General features: G+C 35.6%; 2 protein-coding genes and 1 non-coding gene across 3 annotated transcripts; 2 read left to right on the forward strand and 1 right to left on the reverse strand.

The window, feature by feature from the left end:
* Positions 1 to 165: 165 nt before the first annotated feature.
* On the forward strand, positions 166 to 7,872 carry LOC112577199 (PRELI domain containing protein 3B-like). Its single transcript, XM_025260205.1, has 6 exons — positions 166 to 346; positions 2,260 to 2,428; positions 3,137 to 3,223; positions 3,512 to 3,582; positions 4,050 to 4,152; positions 5,467 to 7,872. The coding sequence occupies exons 1-6, from the start codon at positions 315 to 317 to the stop codon at positions 5,656 to 5,658; spliced, it is 654 nt and encodes a 217-aa protein (XP_025115990.1). The 5' UTR covers positions 166 to 314; the 3' UTR covers positions 5,659 to 7,872.
* A 1,011-nt stretch (positions 7,873 to 8,883) lies between these two features.
* LOC112553326 (putative ankyrin repeat protein RF_0381) lies at positions 8,884 to 14,850 on the reverse strand. The gene is made up of 6 exons (XM_025220457.1): positions 14,002 to 14,850; positions 12,858 to 12,946; positions 12,492 to 12,621; positions 11,967 to 12,239; positions 11,453 to 11,752; positions 8,884 to 11,054 (listed from the first exon to the last, which is right to left on the reverse strand). The coding sequence occupies exons 1-6, from the start codon at positions 14,265 to 14,267 to the stop codon at positions 10,790 to 10,792; spliced, it is 1,323 nt and encodes a 440-aa protein (XP_025076242.1). The 5' UTR covers positions 14,268 to 14,850; the 3' UTR covers positions 8,884 to 10,789.
* Positions 9,233 to 9,304, forward strand: Trnat-cgu. Its single transcript has one exon. It is a non-coding gene; the product is annotated as a tRNA-Thr (tRNA).
* Positions 14,851 to 14,952: the final 102 nt, after the last annotated feature.

The following is a 14,952-nucleotide window of genomic DNA, read 5'->3' on the forward strand; positions in this document are numbered from 1 at the left end:
ATTAATATTTTTCTAGATAATAAAATGACCAAACAATTTAGTTAATATATAACAGATATATAGAAATATAATATAATGCAAATATTATGGTACTTTAAAAGCAAATAGCGCAAAAGGGTGGGGTGAATATGACGTCATTGAAATATGTATACATTTACTGACAAAACTTTAGTTATATGTCATTTCGTCATATTGTGCGTTTTGCGGAGAAGCCGAAGGCTGGGTGGTCACGTTTCGAGGAGTCTATGTATGTGTGTGTGTCGGTAAGACCAAGTTACGCGAGGAAAACCTAAAGGAACAAAAACAATCGAGAAATGAAGATCTGGACATCGGAACATATATTTGAGTGAGTCCAGTAAATTTAGGTCATTCGTGAAAAGTCTTTAAGAAAGAATAATCCAAGTGTCAATACAAAAGGTCATTCGTGAAAAGTCTTTAAGAAAGAATAATCCAAGTGTCAATACAAAAGACATATAGAACCAGTTTGCCACCCTTGAGAATGGAGGTCATGATTCGCTATGAATAACCGAGTTAATTATCATTAGGAGACAAGAGGGATCAGGCAGCAAGCATTAACAGAGCTCTCCTTCGTGATTTGTGGACGTTCTCAGCTAGAGGAAGTTCGACTGGGATGCCTGATCAGAATATACATTTTTGGAAAGAAGAAAGCTTGCTCTTAGCAATAAAACTAATGAAAATCATAATTCCATGGCAAAGCTTTGATCGTGGGTCATCGTGCTATAAGGGTTAATAAAGGTAGGACACACCCAGGACAGTTCAGTTATTGTAACCTATCCCATACCACAGATTGCAAGATTTTCATTTCCCATCCTTTGCAGTATAGGTATGTACATATAAAGATAAACTGTAGAGGTTGCACTGGTCAGTCAGCAAAACACTTAACAGGATCCCAGCATTGCTTAACGCTTTTCTTGTCTGCCTATGTCACAGGTAGAGTCTATTTTCTTTTAGTGAAAGTCTGAAAACAATGCAGCTTTCATGAATCGGCCTGTATTTAAGACATGATTGTAAATAAGTAATTGTTTTGCAACTCCAAACTTTAATTGGTCATGATTAAGAACATCAATATCATTTAAGCCCAACTTACCTATTTACTTTTCCCTTTAACTTAAGAGTACTGCTAAGATTTCCACAAGGAACCGTGAGAAAGGAGTAATTTAAAAAATCAAGCTCAAAAGAACTTGACATCTAAGCAAAGTGTCAAATCCACATTTCTGGAAAATTTGTAGTATTGTGTTGGTCAAATTTTCCTCACAATAACCATTTCCACCAAAAATATGATCTGTTTTTTTTTATGGATAAAATTTATGGTTTTTCATCAGACAAGAAGGAGGTTGAAAAAAAGGCCATACTCAACCTTTTGGTCCTTGAGGAGTGTTTGAGAGAAGGTACACTTTTCTAGGGGGAAGCTGTTTGGTGAGGGTGGTGCCTGTCTCTTCTCCAATGATGACTTTCCAGGCATTCAGGTTTTTTCTGCATTCTTAAATGGGTAGAGTACCCATTCAATAGCTGTGTCAGGAAGTATCACAATATCACACTGCTTAGTGTGCACAACCCTAGCCTTGGATCCAATGCAGTAACCACAGTTCTGTCTATTTGCATTCTGAAGGAGACAGTGATTTTAATCCGAGTAAATTGTTTATTATACCAGTTTATTGGGGTGTCCTTTTCTGGAATTTTTCATCCTCCAATGTCCACCATCTGGTCTGTTTATATATATTTGTATTGCTATCTTCACATACATAACATACCACATTTACCCCTCCCCCAACAAACACCCTTCTCCCAACAGCACATTTTTGAAGAAGCAGTTTAGTCAGTTGGGTAAAATATGCACCTAAACTGCATATCTGCCATAAAGATATTTTAATGAAATTTATTGCTTGTTGATCTTATTTTAATTTGATTATAATTTTTACAGTTTTGCATCAATTCCTCAGTAGTTCATTCTTTCAAATTTCACCAGTACTAAAAAGAATATCACAGTACTTGTATGCACCATTAATCGAATAAAAATTAGTGGGAGGAGCAGACTACATATTACAAATGGAACAGAAGATAATTGTAAAATAAAGTATAATATGAATGCTCACACCGATGAATAAGTTAATTATAAGATGAGAAAGTTAGGGATCTGAACAGATCATAAATGAGACAAGTGTTCTTTTACTTTGAAAATAAGTCTCTGCAGCAGATTGAGAGCTAAAGCTTGTATGTTAAAAAAATTATTGCTTGCAGCCATCCTTGGGAGACAGTAGTGACAGCAGCTTGGCGCAAATATCCAAACCCACACAATCCAGCGGTGGTAGGTTTGGATGTTGTTGATCGAAAAGTGGATGAGAAGGGCATCCTTCGTAGTCATCGTTTATTGAGCACATCATGGGGACTTCCACGATGGGTTACAACAGTAAGATATTTTTATTGTTGCAGTGAAATATGTGGCCACCAATGATGCTTGTGAGGGGTTGTCTTGTGCTGTTAGTTTAGGGATTGTGCAACAGTTAACCATTTGATTCTGAGACAGGCAAAATATGTCCATCCTGTTCAGCAACTATTACGTCTTAGCTGCCCACCTGTCTCTCATGCTGAACAATTTTTACTTCAAAACTATGTAAACAAAAAGAGATAAAATCTAATCGTTTAAGTGCATTCAAATAGAGTTTATCCCTTAACATATGAGCGGGAAGTCATTAAATTGAAGATTTTAATTTTTAAGGATGTACTTTTAAAACAATGCGACATGAGTGCACACACAAGGACTATAGCAATTTTTCATCAAGTTGTTCATCATCATCATCATCATCATCATCATCATCATGATGTGTTGTGTTAAGTTAAAATCTATTGAATTGTCTAATTGAATCTAATTGAACTAGACATCAAAGTGATTATCAGCTGTGCATAGCTTGTGTCAAAATTTTCTTTTTGGAAATATAATTAGAGATACCTAATTTCCTTTGGATTTACAAGAAAGGGCTATTTCACAGTAGAATAAGATAGGAATGTTATTGTTTTTTTCTCCTGACTTCAAGGTTTAATCATAGTTATATTTTCCTGTCATATTTAATTTTTATGCTTTTTTTTTTTTTAATTCTTGAAATTCGTGGTATTTTAGATGATTGGAATGGACAGAGTATGCTATGCCAGCGAGCACTCAGAGGTAGACCCACAGCAGAAAAATTTCACCTTACGAACCAGAAATGTGAGTGGATTATGATTCCATAGTTTGTACTGCTGTACATAGAGTTTTCTTGAGATATATTATTTCTTATGGTAGAAAAAAAATTTCATCTCACTTGAAGGACATAGTCTGAAACTAAGTGAATGCCTGTGCAATGCATTATGTTATTTTAAAGTTACGAATGTATATAGTAGTTTGATTTAAGAAGCTTTGTGGTAGTTAGCATCTGTTGTTAAAAACATTACCTGGAATTGCTCTTGTGGACTAATAAAGTTGATAATGGTTCTTTTTTTTTCTTTGGGACTACAGGTCACATTCTGCAATATAGTAACAGTTGATGAGGTGTTGGTGTATTCTCCGCACCCTGAAGATGGCAGCAAGTGAGTTGCAATTAGGATTATTAGTTTTACTTTAAGCGTTTATTCCTCAAATACTATTTTTATCGTATCCAAAGAAGCATTGAGTTCGAACTTAAGTTTACGTTACAAAAATCATTTAGTGTATGAGTATTAAATGCAAAATGCACAAAATATAAAAATAAATACATCTGACAGCTTTGTGTCTTGTGGCCCTATGCTTCTCAAGGAATAACAAGGATTCAAGTAAAAACTAAACTTTGTGTCTTTGCTTTGATAACCACAAAAAGAAAGTTACGACAATTCAGACAGAAAGAACTATTTTGTATGTTGCTGCCTGTATGTAGACTGAAGTGCCAAGAGGAGATAAACTGTATGTGTGAACATAGCTCCAGACCAGATAGACTATTTTTTTTTAAGAAAATAATTAATGGACATTTTGCATGTTCATCTGATTTTACACCAGGCTTAATTATTTTACCTTTTTGCAGGACTCAGCTAAAGCAGGAAGCAGTAGTATCAGTCCAAGGCGTACCTCTGTGTAGTAAAATGGAAGCTATTGTGACAGAGACCATTTCAAAAAATGCCAGCAAGGTACCCAGTAGTTGAATTAAGTGGTTTGCGTTGGATATATTTACACACACACATGTATCAGACCTGTTTACCTGTTAGCAAACAAAGTGAAAGGAATGAAGTGGTATATATGTTGTGTAGTGAGCTCAGAAATTGCCACTTTTACCCACTCTACCTCCACCTGAGCCAAGCGCAAATAGTCCCAACTATCTTGTGGATAATTTTAGAAAAGGCTAAATAAAGCTGAAGAAGCAAACCCATGTAGCAAATCAAGATAGCAGTATAACATCAAGGGAGAAAGCTGTTAGCAATGAAAGTACCAGCCAGGGCCCTGTGCTTATGTGTTTGTGACGAGGGCAGTGCATACGATGAAAGGTATCAGCTGTAATAATAGGAGGAGATGGGTGCCACAAAGTGTATAAAAGCTCATAGAAAGGACTAAATAATCAATGCAGTAAAAAAAAAAACTCATCCCACATCAGTCAAGGCCCAGATCAGCAAACTCCAGGGAAGAGGCAGTGAAAAATGTGCTATAAAGCTGAGACAAGGAGCATCCATTGGTACATGGAACACTCTGCACCAGTCCAGCAAGGTGGTACAATACACCCATGAGTTTGAACAATAATATATGGGAGATAAAGCTAGCAGAAGCTAGAATACTAGTGTGCCTTTTCTTTATGTTTTCACTTATTGTTTGCTTGGCAGCTGATTAGACAAAACATGAAATTAAGATGACATGTTTTTCCCAGGAAGACAGGGTTTTTTTCTGAAAGGATTATAGATTACTCATCCTAAGAGTAAAGAGGTCTGACACACACACATATATGTACAAATTCATGTGTATATGTATATATGTACATAAAGTATTTGCAGTACTTTTTTTGTTAAAAAACTTTTGGAAGTGTGTATAGCATTTATATTAACTCATTCAATACGGGTGTATAGAGACAACTAAGCTTTAGAACTATAAACCCAATGGCATTTGCAGGTTTGAACTGTGAGGGAAGCATTAATGAAACAAAATGCCAGGCTTATCTCAAGACAGCTTTTCTTTCTCAATCTGAATCTTGCATTCTTGGTCACAGAGTAAAAGTTTAAGAGATTTTTTTTTTTTGTTTTGTTTAAGAGAATGTTTATTCGTTTGTAGTGAGGGCTTGAGATGGCATTACTGGGTTCATTCTCAGTTCCAGATTTCAGGTCTCAAAAGATAATGACAATAAACAGGTTTTTTTTAAAAAGAGGCATTCTAGCTGTGTGATATACTGTTATGCTGTGTTTATCACTTAGGTGATTCTAAAGTTTTCTTATGTGTTATTTTACAAACTTAAATTTCAGGGTCGTCAAGCTATGGAATGGGTAATCAGTCTGGTAAAAACTGAGGCTCAAGAACTTTCCACAGAAGCAGTGAAACTCTCCAAAGATGCCATGAAACTTTCCAATGAGTTTTCCAGTGAAGCTAAGAAGCATTTTGATAGTGTCCTGCCACATGTTCAACATTCCAATACCACCCGAAACACTGCTTTATGATTGTATATTAACTTAGGTAAAATAATGACATATAGCCCAAGACACCACCCTCAACTCTCTTAAATCCAGCCGTCCTCTTCTTCCTTTTTAGTGTGCTCATGAAGCTGATGTGATAAAATATTTTAATTTGCTTATTTGATTTTTTAAGAAATGCAAGATGACAAATTTTTATTTTAGTAAAGCTTCATGATTTATAAAAAAAAAAAATGGACATTTTTGTATGGCAGGCAATACATCTTGGGATCATGATAGAAGAACTGCAGTCAATGTGGCTGTCTGTGCTGGCTTTATTCAGTTTCTCACTGTCGTTTATCATTTGCACTCTAGCTTTGTACAAAATAATTGTGTGGCCTTCAGCTGTTGTTGTCTTGTAAGAGATCTCAGGGTGTATTTTCATGAACTATTGCATGTTTTTTGATCCACCTTGCTTCTGGTCAAGTAACTGCATTTTTCTTCATATTTTTAGAAATAAGTTAATGAAATATTTGGAAAACAAAAGTAGCTATTAGTTATTAGGGAGTTATTATTCTGAAAGCATTATTGATATGAATTAAGTTTATGGATTTCAGCTTTAAGCATATGTCTGTCTATCTAGCATAGGAAGTTAATATTTTATTTAAAAATGTTTCGGTGGTGAGTAAATGAGAACTGTCTTAAATACTTTGTTGCTTCATTGCTTTGAGCTTGTGAAATGGAGAGAAACTTAGGCAGTTTTTCTAGAAAATATAAGTGAGTAAAACAAACTCTTGATATAGATATGCAATTATTACATTAACTTGTCCTTTTTAATTCCATGGTTCATACCTGATAGTTATAAAAGTAATCATTCTCTTTCTACCATACATAGTGATTTGTTGTCCTTCATACAAATTATTAATATCGCCAAAATCTTGTTCATTGTGCTCATGACTACTTGATGTTGCCAAAACAGCTGACGGTAAGTTTGCCTTTAACATGGCTACCATCAATGTTTCATCTGCTTAATTTGGGTGATATACTCACATGTCACTGTCTGCAGCCTAGCCTCTTTGATGAATATTGATTTAATGTTATCACATGAACAAACATTAGTAACATGGCTAACAAAACATCAAAAAAGGACATGAAGAGTTTACGATGCCTTGTGTGTACTCAAAGAAAAAAAATTTTGATCTTTCAAAAATCTTTCATGTATCTGAAAAACTAGTTATTGTTTTTTTTAATACGTACAAAATTGGCATAGAAAATTTAAACAGAAAAGAGGATAGAAGATATCATTCATAAGGAAAAAGCACAGGGAAAAATGCATCCATTATTTCTTACAATCTTGCACCTGCATTATTGTTGAAGTCTCATGCTATTTTTATCCTGTTAAAGCTGCCAGTGTAGAAAAAAAGCAGGGTTTTTTTTTTTACCTCGTCTTTTCTGTTGAAATTACACCATCTCCACAGTAAAAGACTTTTTGCGGTGTCCATTCATTCCGTATTTTTGTATATATCTTGTGAATTAATGTTTAAAGCAGCAAATATTTCTCAGGAGACAAGATGTAAATCTTACAAAGGGTCTCATAACGAAGAACAAGTTTGCCTCCAAGCTTTTGACATGTTGTTAATTTTAAGGATGGTGGAAAAGTTGTTCATTTGACAGTTGTTTTTGTTTTAAAATAATGATGAATGTGTTTTCAACATATTTGGGGCTTTTTGTAACATGCTCTGTTTGTTAATGGTATGTCAGAGAACGATTTATCACTGCATTTTTATGCAGATAGCATAAAATTTTTTATTCTTATGTTGCTGTGATCTGTGTGTACAATATAGATCTGTCACTGGTATTTCTGTGGTTTTGAGACAAGTATGTTATATTTTTTTGTTCCTTAAAGAATGAGTGAAATTAGATTTGTAAATTAATGATTACTTTAGTCTGATGATTTTTGAAATCATTTTGTTCCTTTTATTTGTTTCAAACACCACAGTATATTGAAGTGATTTTAACAGTGGCATAGCTTTCTTTCACCCCTGTTTATATTGCATTAGTGGAGTATTGAGGGCTCCCTGAAATTGAATGGAGACTTTGTCTTACTCTAGTCTAAAACATATGCATGCCCATGCAATCAAAATCTTAAACAATACAGTCTTTAAAATATTGAGCAGATAATATATTGTTAACATGCTTAGCTGAAATCCTCATGTAGCAAATAAAGACGGTTGTTATTTTGGTCTGTGGCTAAAAAGATAATAAAGAGTTTGGTTGAGTGCCGGACAGAATGTGTGTGTGAGAGAAAGAGAGAGAAAAAAAGAGGGAGATGAAATGGGTGTGATGAAGAGGAAGGAGATTAAACAAAATACAATTACTTTGTCCTTTGAGTTTATGTTTAACCACCTTAATGTCAACCCAAGTGTTTTACATAAAATTAGATAAGGGTTGAATGTAAATGTATCATTAAATCCACGCACTGTTTTTACACCAAGCCAAGTAACATGATGTTAATACCAAGTTTGCATTAAAGATAACTGTAGGGACTTTTAAAAAAACTTGTCAGCACTTAATAAGTGATGATGATGGTACATTAAAGAAAGAGAATTCTAACACTCAGAATGTGCAGAAAGTGAAAAAAGCGGTATATTTGAACTAGAACTTAAGCCTAACATTGGTAATTCCTGGCACGTAAGATTTTCTGGTTCCATTGATGGCACACATCACATTCCTAAACATCAGAAACACTAGGTATGTTTGGTCATCATTTCGTTGCTCACAGTTTTGAGCTTGTGTGAACAAACATGGATTCATTGCACTCTGCATGAACTATTTCAGCAGTAAGTCCAAGGAACACGTTTTAATGTCAAACCATTTAGCCTAAACCATAATTAACTGATATCGCTTGAAGATGTGATTGAGTACTGAGAACTATATTTCGGGGCTATCGCAGGAAACGACGGTTGTACACGGGGGATTGGTGGGTTTGCTATGGTGCTTTCGCAGGAATTACCACCAGGGTTCCTTAAGCGGCCCTCTTCCAAAACCCGCAAGGGGGCCCGTGAGTTCTTGTAGGTGGGATAATCAAAACACTCTAAGTATCAAAAAACTTTTTTTCTGATTTTTCAGTAACCACTTATTTCACGAATTTCGCTGTTTTATCCCACCATTGCAATGTAGCCACAGCTAAATATACCCACTCTCAGCACCAACCATGACTTTTGTGCTCCCAAGGTAAGTGTGAGCCTACTATTTTCAGCACGAGGGAGCATATGGGCGGTAACTCTTGACAAAAGGAAAGAGTTGTGGTTCTTGTTGGTCTTATTCACTAACAAAGGAAATGCTGTGTGCTTATATCGTCTCGTCGTCTTTCGGGGAGAAAAGAGAACAAAGAAAACCTTTTGCTCCGATAGAGTTTCGGTCGGCGCAGCACGCTGTGAAGTACTAGACATCCTTGTGTGAAGACTGATAGTCGGTAAAGGAGAAGTCGCGGTCACACGTGAGGGACAGAGTAGCTTTCACTTTCCCGCCTCAGTAAACTCTTGTTGAAACCGATATTACGCTCAGTAGTAATGGTCGCCACACATTTATATTTTTACTATTGCTGCCGATTGCTCAGCAAGCCTCGGTGGCCAAGTGGTAAGGCGTCGGTCTCGTAAACCGAAGATCCAGGGTTCGATCCCCTGCCGGGGCATCAGAGGAACTATTTTAAAGCTTTTTTGCCTCCATCAAACAACAGGATATTCGTGATTAAACTGGATTTATATAGAGGTCTATGTGTCACTCAATGGGCGGTGATGTCAGAACTTATTTCTTTTAAACCCCAGTGCTCGGAAGTATAGTGGTTTGTCAAGACTGCAGTTAGAGGTTCAGATATTGTCTCAGGACATTCTGTGATAGTTTTCAGGACTGGCCTTCAGGAGTTTTCTAGGTTTTCTCCTTTCTCACTCATAGTGGGAAATCACCTCAAGGTGAAAACACTTAAATTCCCACTGAACTAACCAACAACTGAAGCAGCCAACCAAAACTTGACTCCCCTTCCAAATTTAAACATAAGGGCAATACAGAGTGCAGTAACTGATTTCAAAACATATAACTAAAAATTATGTTTTAGCTAATTCTCCCAGGTTTATTACAATGAATTTCAGAAAATGATTAATTCTGTTATACAGCATGGAATTCCTCTTTATTGATGAAAACACATGTGATGAAATTTTTGTACTAGATTGTTCTCTAGATGTGTCCAACAAAAAGATCAGCTAATGTTGAGGGGATTTCGTACATGAGGGAGAGGGGTGATGAAGGGGGAAGTAAATCAAAGTACCTGGGAATGTGAACTAGTGTCACATGCAGTGTCCAGATATGAGGTCTGAACCCACGGCCTCTCACTGTACTGATGACAAGGGGTATCTTATACACAATAGAACCCCTCAGGATATAGAGCTCTTACTACACCCTCTATACACATACATACAGTCCATTACCGATTGACGAATATGACCATTATGTAATGACTGATCCAATTTGTGTGTGTGTGCATGCATTCAGAAGACAATATAGAAAAGTTGTGCAATTTGCTAAGCGTAATAACCATTGAAAATGTTTCTGTGCATTGACAAAACGTGTCTTGTAAAAAGTGACTATAAGCTATTTTTAAAATTTAAAAAAAAAGTCAATCAAAAACATTATTTCTTTAATGTAGGTATGATCAGTTTCTCATTTGATTGTACATGGATGGCATAGTTTGTAAAAAATGTACATGCTATCATGTACTGAGGTCTAACATCAATGTGTTCAAATATAAATGAGATATAGTTCATAATTTCTTTACTTTTTAATTACAAATACAAAACATATTTATTGGATCAACTTCCAGGAAATTAATCTGCCATGTGAATATAAAATCAGACATATAATGGTTGCATCTTTAAAAACAACAACAACAAACAAACAAAAAAAAAAAAAACAGAAACAGGTGCATGAGAACCTTCACTCAAAGATGTGTCTTAGCCATGTATAAGCAGATTGCTACCCGAATAAAAGAGTACAGATATCAAAAGAGTGCAGGTATTTAAAAAAATTGCCATCATGCATATGCGTGTGTGCATACAAACACACAACTCTTTCCCAGAAAAGCTAGAAAGCAACAGAAATATTGAAATCAAGACTGAGTCACTTATCACCAGTACTCAATATCTTGATCAGAATCATCAGAGAAAGATAAATCTAAAGGTGGACACTGTCTAGATGAACACAAAACTGCACAATCATAGGGACAGTCTTCATTTGATAATGTCTTTTCGAGGTAAAATTCTTCCTTGATATGTTCAGGAAAGCACAAATAGTCCTTTAAAGGCTGGGAGATGGGCAGTTTTTCAATTTTCTTTGGAGCATACAATCCAAGTCTTTGAAAAATTGCTGCACGACAAAGCTTTTTTAGTGTTCTGCAAAATGTACAAAAGTTTGTTAGTGAAGTGAAATGTCTGTTGTGAATATATCTAATATATACATACCAAATAACATGGATGGTGGTTGGCGTAAAATTAAGTATGTTACAAGTATGTTTCATGGGGAATATGGGGGAAATAGAGAAAATTCTGTTGGAATAGATCTTTTATGACTATATATTGACTAGGCTTTTCTCTTAAAGAAAATGAAGAAAAACTGCTACATCTATATGTCTTTTTATAGACTAAAAAAAGTCAAGATCACTTTTGTATTATGTTTTTTACCAATAATATTGTTTTTCCATAAGTTTTTATGTTTGCAAAACTTACAGATGTGATACACAATGGTATACTTTAGAACAGAAAATTCTGCTAGTCTCACACATGACACCCACCTAGGTGTAGATGCCTGGTCTAAAAGCCATTGCCGCACCATTGGACGACGATACAATGAAACAGGCCAGTCCCTTTGCCATAACCACTTTTCTCGCAAAAATGCTGGATGGAGATCAATCAGCAGACGAGCTAATGTCATCAGTCGCTCTCCAACTGCCAGATAAAATGCAGAGAAAGGTTCAACTTTCTTGCTTGCCTTTGAAGACTTTAATTCCAAGCTACAACCCCAGTAGGCAAGAGTCATTGCACACAGCTGACTGTGAAGTGCTATGGCCTGCTGGATGGGCATCTCACCCCACCTAGGAATGTTGTTAAACAATAATTATAGGGTCATGCACTTGAAGGAAACAAAACATAAAGTAATAAAATAAATGTTCTCAGTTAAAAAGCAGGTAGAAACTATAAGTTAAAATGAACGAGTTACTCGTGTTATATAGAGCCATATAGATTTAATTAAATGTTTGTGTAAGAGGAGAGGGTGATGTTCGAATTAAATATAAAACTGATAAACACCTGTAAGGACGGTCCAGCTTGTATCCATACTGGATAAGAAGGCGAACCATTGCTGCATTATGATGTTCTATGGCTATCAGCATGGATGTTACACCATTGCAGCTGCTAGCATGGACTTTTATGCGTTCGCTCAACAAAAAGCGACATATGTCATATCGTCGGTAGGCTACAGCATAGTGAAGTGCTGTCAGACCATCTTCTGTCTTAGCATTTTTATCGCAAAGTGAGTTGACCAGCATCTGACAGATTTCCAGATTGTCCATTTGGACTGATCTGTACAAAAAGGCATGAGCAAAAAATATGTTTTCTTTTGTTTTAGGTCCCCACAGGTCATTGTCACAATTATTACTTCTGCATTAAAGACACTTTATTTCAAATTTAAAGTTGTTGGCTCATCAGATGTATTCAGTATCACAACAGTTTTTTTTTTCTAGCATTAATGATAATATAGAAACATAAGCAGTAGAGAATGAAAATGTTTTAAGACAGTTTAAGAAAATGGCCTTTTATCCAGTTGACACATACTTAATAAGTGGAGTTTCTGCACCTTGGACAAAGCCAAGGCGCCGTAGGTTGACATCACCTCCAGCATGCAACAAGAGTCTTACCACATCTGCTTTGTTGCTGATAATGGCACGGAGCATGGGACTGCATCCTGTCATGTTGGAACATAGCTTAATAGGTCACATGATAATTAAAACTTTTTGATTTACACCTTTCTGCTAGTTCTAGGATATTTGTGACAAATGCTTAGAGAATTTTAAATAGCAGATGTGTGTTATCAGAAAGTAAAGTAAAATACAACATATATTAAAGGAAAAAATTCTGATCTGTTATAAAGAATATATATAATATTTAGAGAAATAAAGTCAGGTAATCAACACTCAAAACCTGTTTCACGATCTATATAGTTCACTTCACACTTTTTGTCCTTCAAGAGTTTCTCAGCCAATGTCTTGTTGCCTTGCTTTGCTGCCAACCTGTAAGAATGGTATATTCATTTAATTAGTTTATTTTCTTTAGTAACAGAACCGGAAGAACCAACATGTTATTCAATTTCAGAAACTCTATTAACTGCTAGTCTTCTTTCATCCATACTTACCTCCAACTTTTCTGCTGCTTAGGAAGTAAATTTAACAATAAAGACTGATTAAAGAAAATAATCAGCATAACAGTGTAAAGTGATAAGAGTATCAAATAAGCTATAATTGAAGTACAAAGAATTGAAAAAAAAAATCATTCAACTAGTGTGAATGGCTCTTTCACAACAATTAGCCCCTTCAAAACTGTGCCTGTACAATATCAAGGCTTTATTCAATAAGACAAGTCTATGTGTTTAAAACAAACTTGTGCTTCAGCAGACTTCTTTTGTTGTGATAAGAAAAATAATTGGCTGAAAAGAAAAAAAAAATCCCCAAACTTTTCTATAAAGTACTCCTATAACTAATCCAATAAACTAACAGTCATAATTAAAAAAAGTAGATTTTTATAACACTAGCACATTTCCCCACTTTAAAGTAGGTGTGAACTTTACAGAAATAGACACAATATACAAATTATAGATTCAAAATAAGTAACCATAGACTAGAAACATAAATATACAGACACACAACAATGTAGCACTAAAGAGTAGAAGTTAAAGATCTTGAAGTCAAAGATGAAGGAAGGTTAGTTTGAACACTTTGTTTAAAGTTGTGCTTTGCCCCATGTAATCTACTTTCTATTCATGCACAAAAAAGTAAATTATTATCTAGTTCATTTATTATTCCTTCAGGCCATATCTAGAAACAAAATGCATGAGTACTCAAGGTGGCTTAATCAAGCAACAATTAAAGTACATGTGACATGAAAATAGCAACCCCACCCCCCCAACACACAAATGAATATAAATATGCACACCTTTTAAAATCTATATCCATACATTTATATATATGAAGTTACAGATATATGCATGAATTTTTTATAATGATGAAATTGTTACCATAACAATTAAGATAACATCAATAATAAAGTGATAACAGTAATGCCAGCTCACCATATTGCTCGTCGACCATTCACAGTTTCTGCATTGACATTAGCTGGCTTTGGTTTGGCTCTCATAAACATTTGTACCATTTTCACATCACCAAGCTCACTGGCTATGATTATAGCTGTTGGTCCAAGTGGATCATCTGGGTCCACAGAATCGACATCCACAAATTTGTCCTTAAGACATTGTTTCACTTTTCGATGATCACCAGCTCTGACACAAGCGAAGAACTCCCTGAGCTCTGAGATATTTGTTTTTGTGCTTGACTTCATCTCCAAGATCAGTTAAGAGAAAGTGCATGTAAGAGTCATGAAAACATATACGAAACTTTATACTTGAAATTATACTTTTCTATTTGTCCATCAGATGCGATGAAGTTTGTCTACTTGGTGAGTAATTTAAGGCACTCACTATTTCCATATGCTTTTATACAATCAGGATTGTATAAGCTTATCCTTGAATCAATCCAGCAATGGCTGCAATGCATTCTTTTCCTGATTTAATCTATCCATTTTCATAAATGTGCGTTTACTTCGCTGAAGTCATTGAAAACTAATAAACAAAATCAGTCGTTCAGCTCTCTCTACCTTCTACGCAGCACTGTACCAAATTTGAGAAAGATATCGCCCACCCGCACCCAAGCCATAGATTTCGTTTCCTGCTCCCCCAAGCCGGGGACAGACACTTGAATAGATTGTTTCTGTATCGACTGGGGCTCATTTTTTGTGTGCCTCAACTCCACCCCCCACAACGAACCGACGCGGTCGCTGGGTGCAGATATCTCGCCAGCGATTGATTCTGATAGCGATATGGCTGCAAAGAGAAAGAAGAACGACAGAGCACACGCTTGGCAGTGCGTCAGTCTGCTTAGCAACGTTAAGTGCAGCTAAGGGATGTAACTTTGAATGACTTTAAGGTTGGTAAGTTGCGGTACTGTCCCTTCAAAGAGCAATAGAA

Source organism: Pomacea canaliculata, linkage group LG12 (assembly GCF_003073045.1).
Source record: "Pomacea canaliculata isolate SZHN2017 linkage group LG12, ASM307304v1, whole genome shotgun sequence".
Classification (NCBI taxonomy): Eukaryota; Metazoa; Mollusca; class Gastropoda; order Architaenioglossa; family Ampullariidae; genus Pomacea; species Pomacea canaliculata.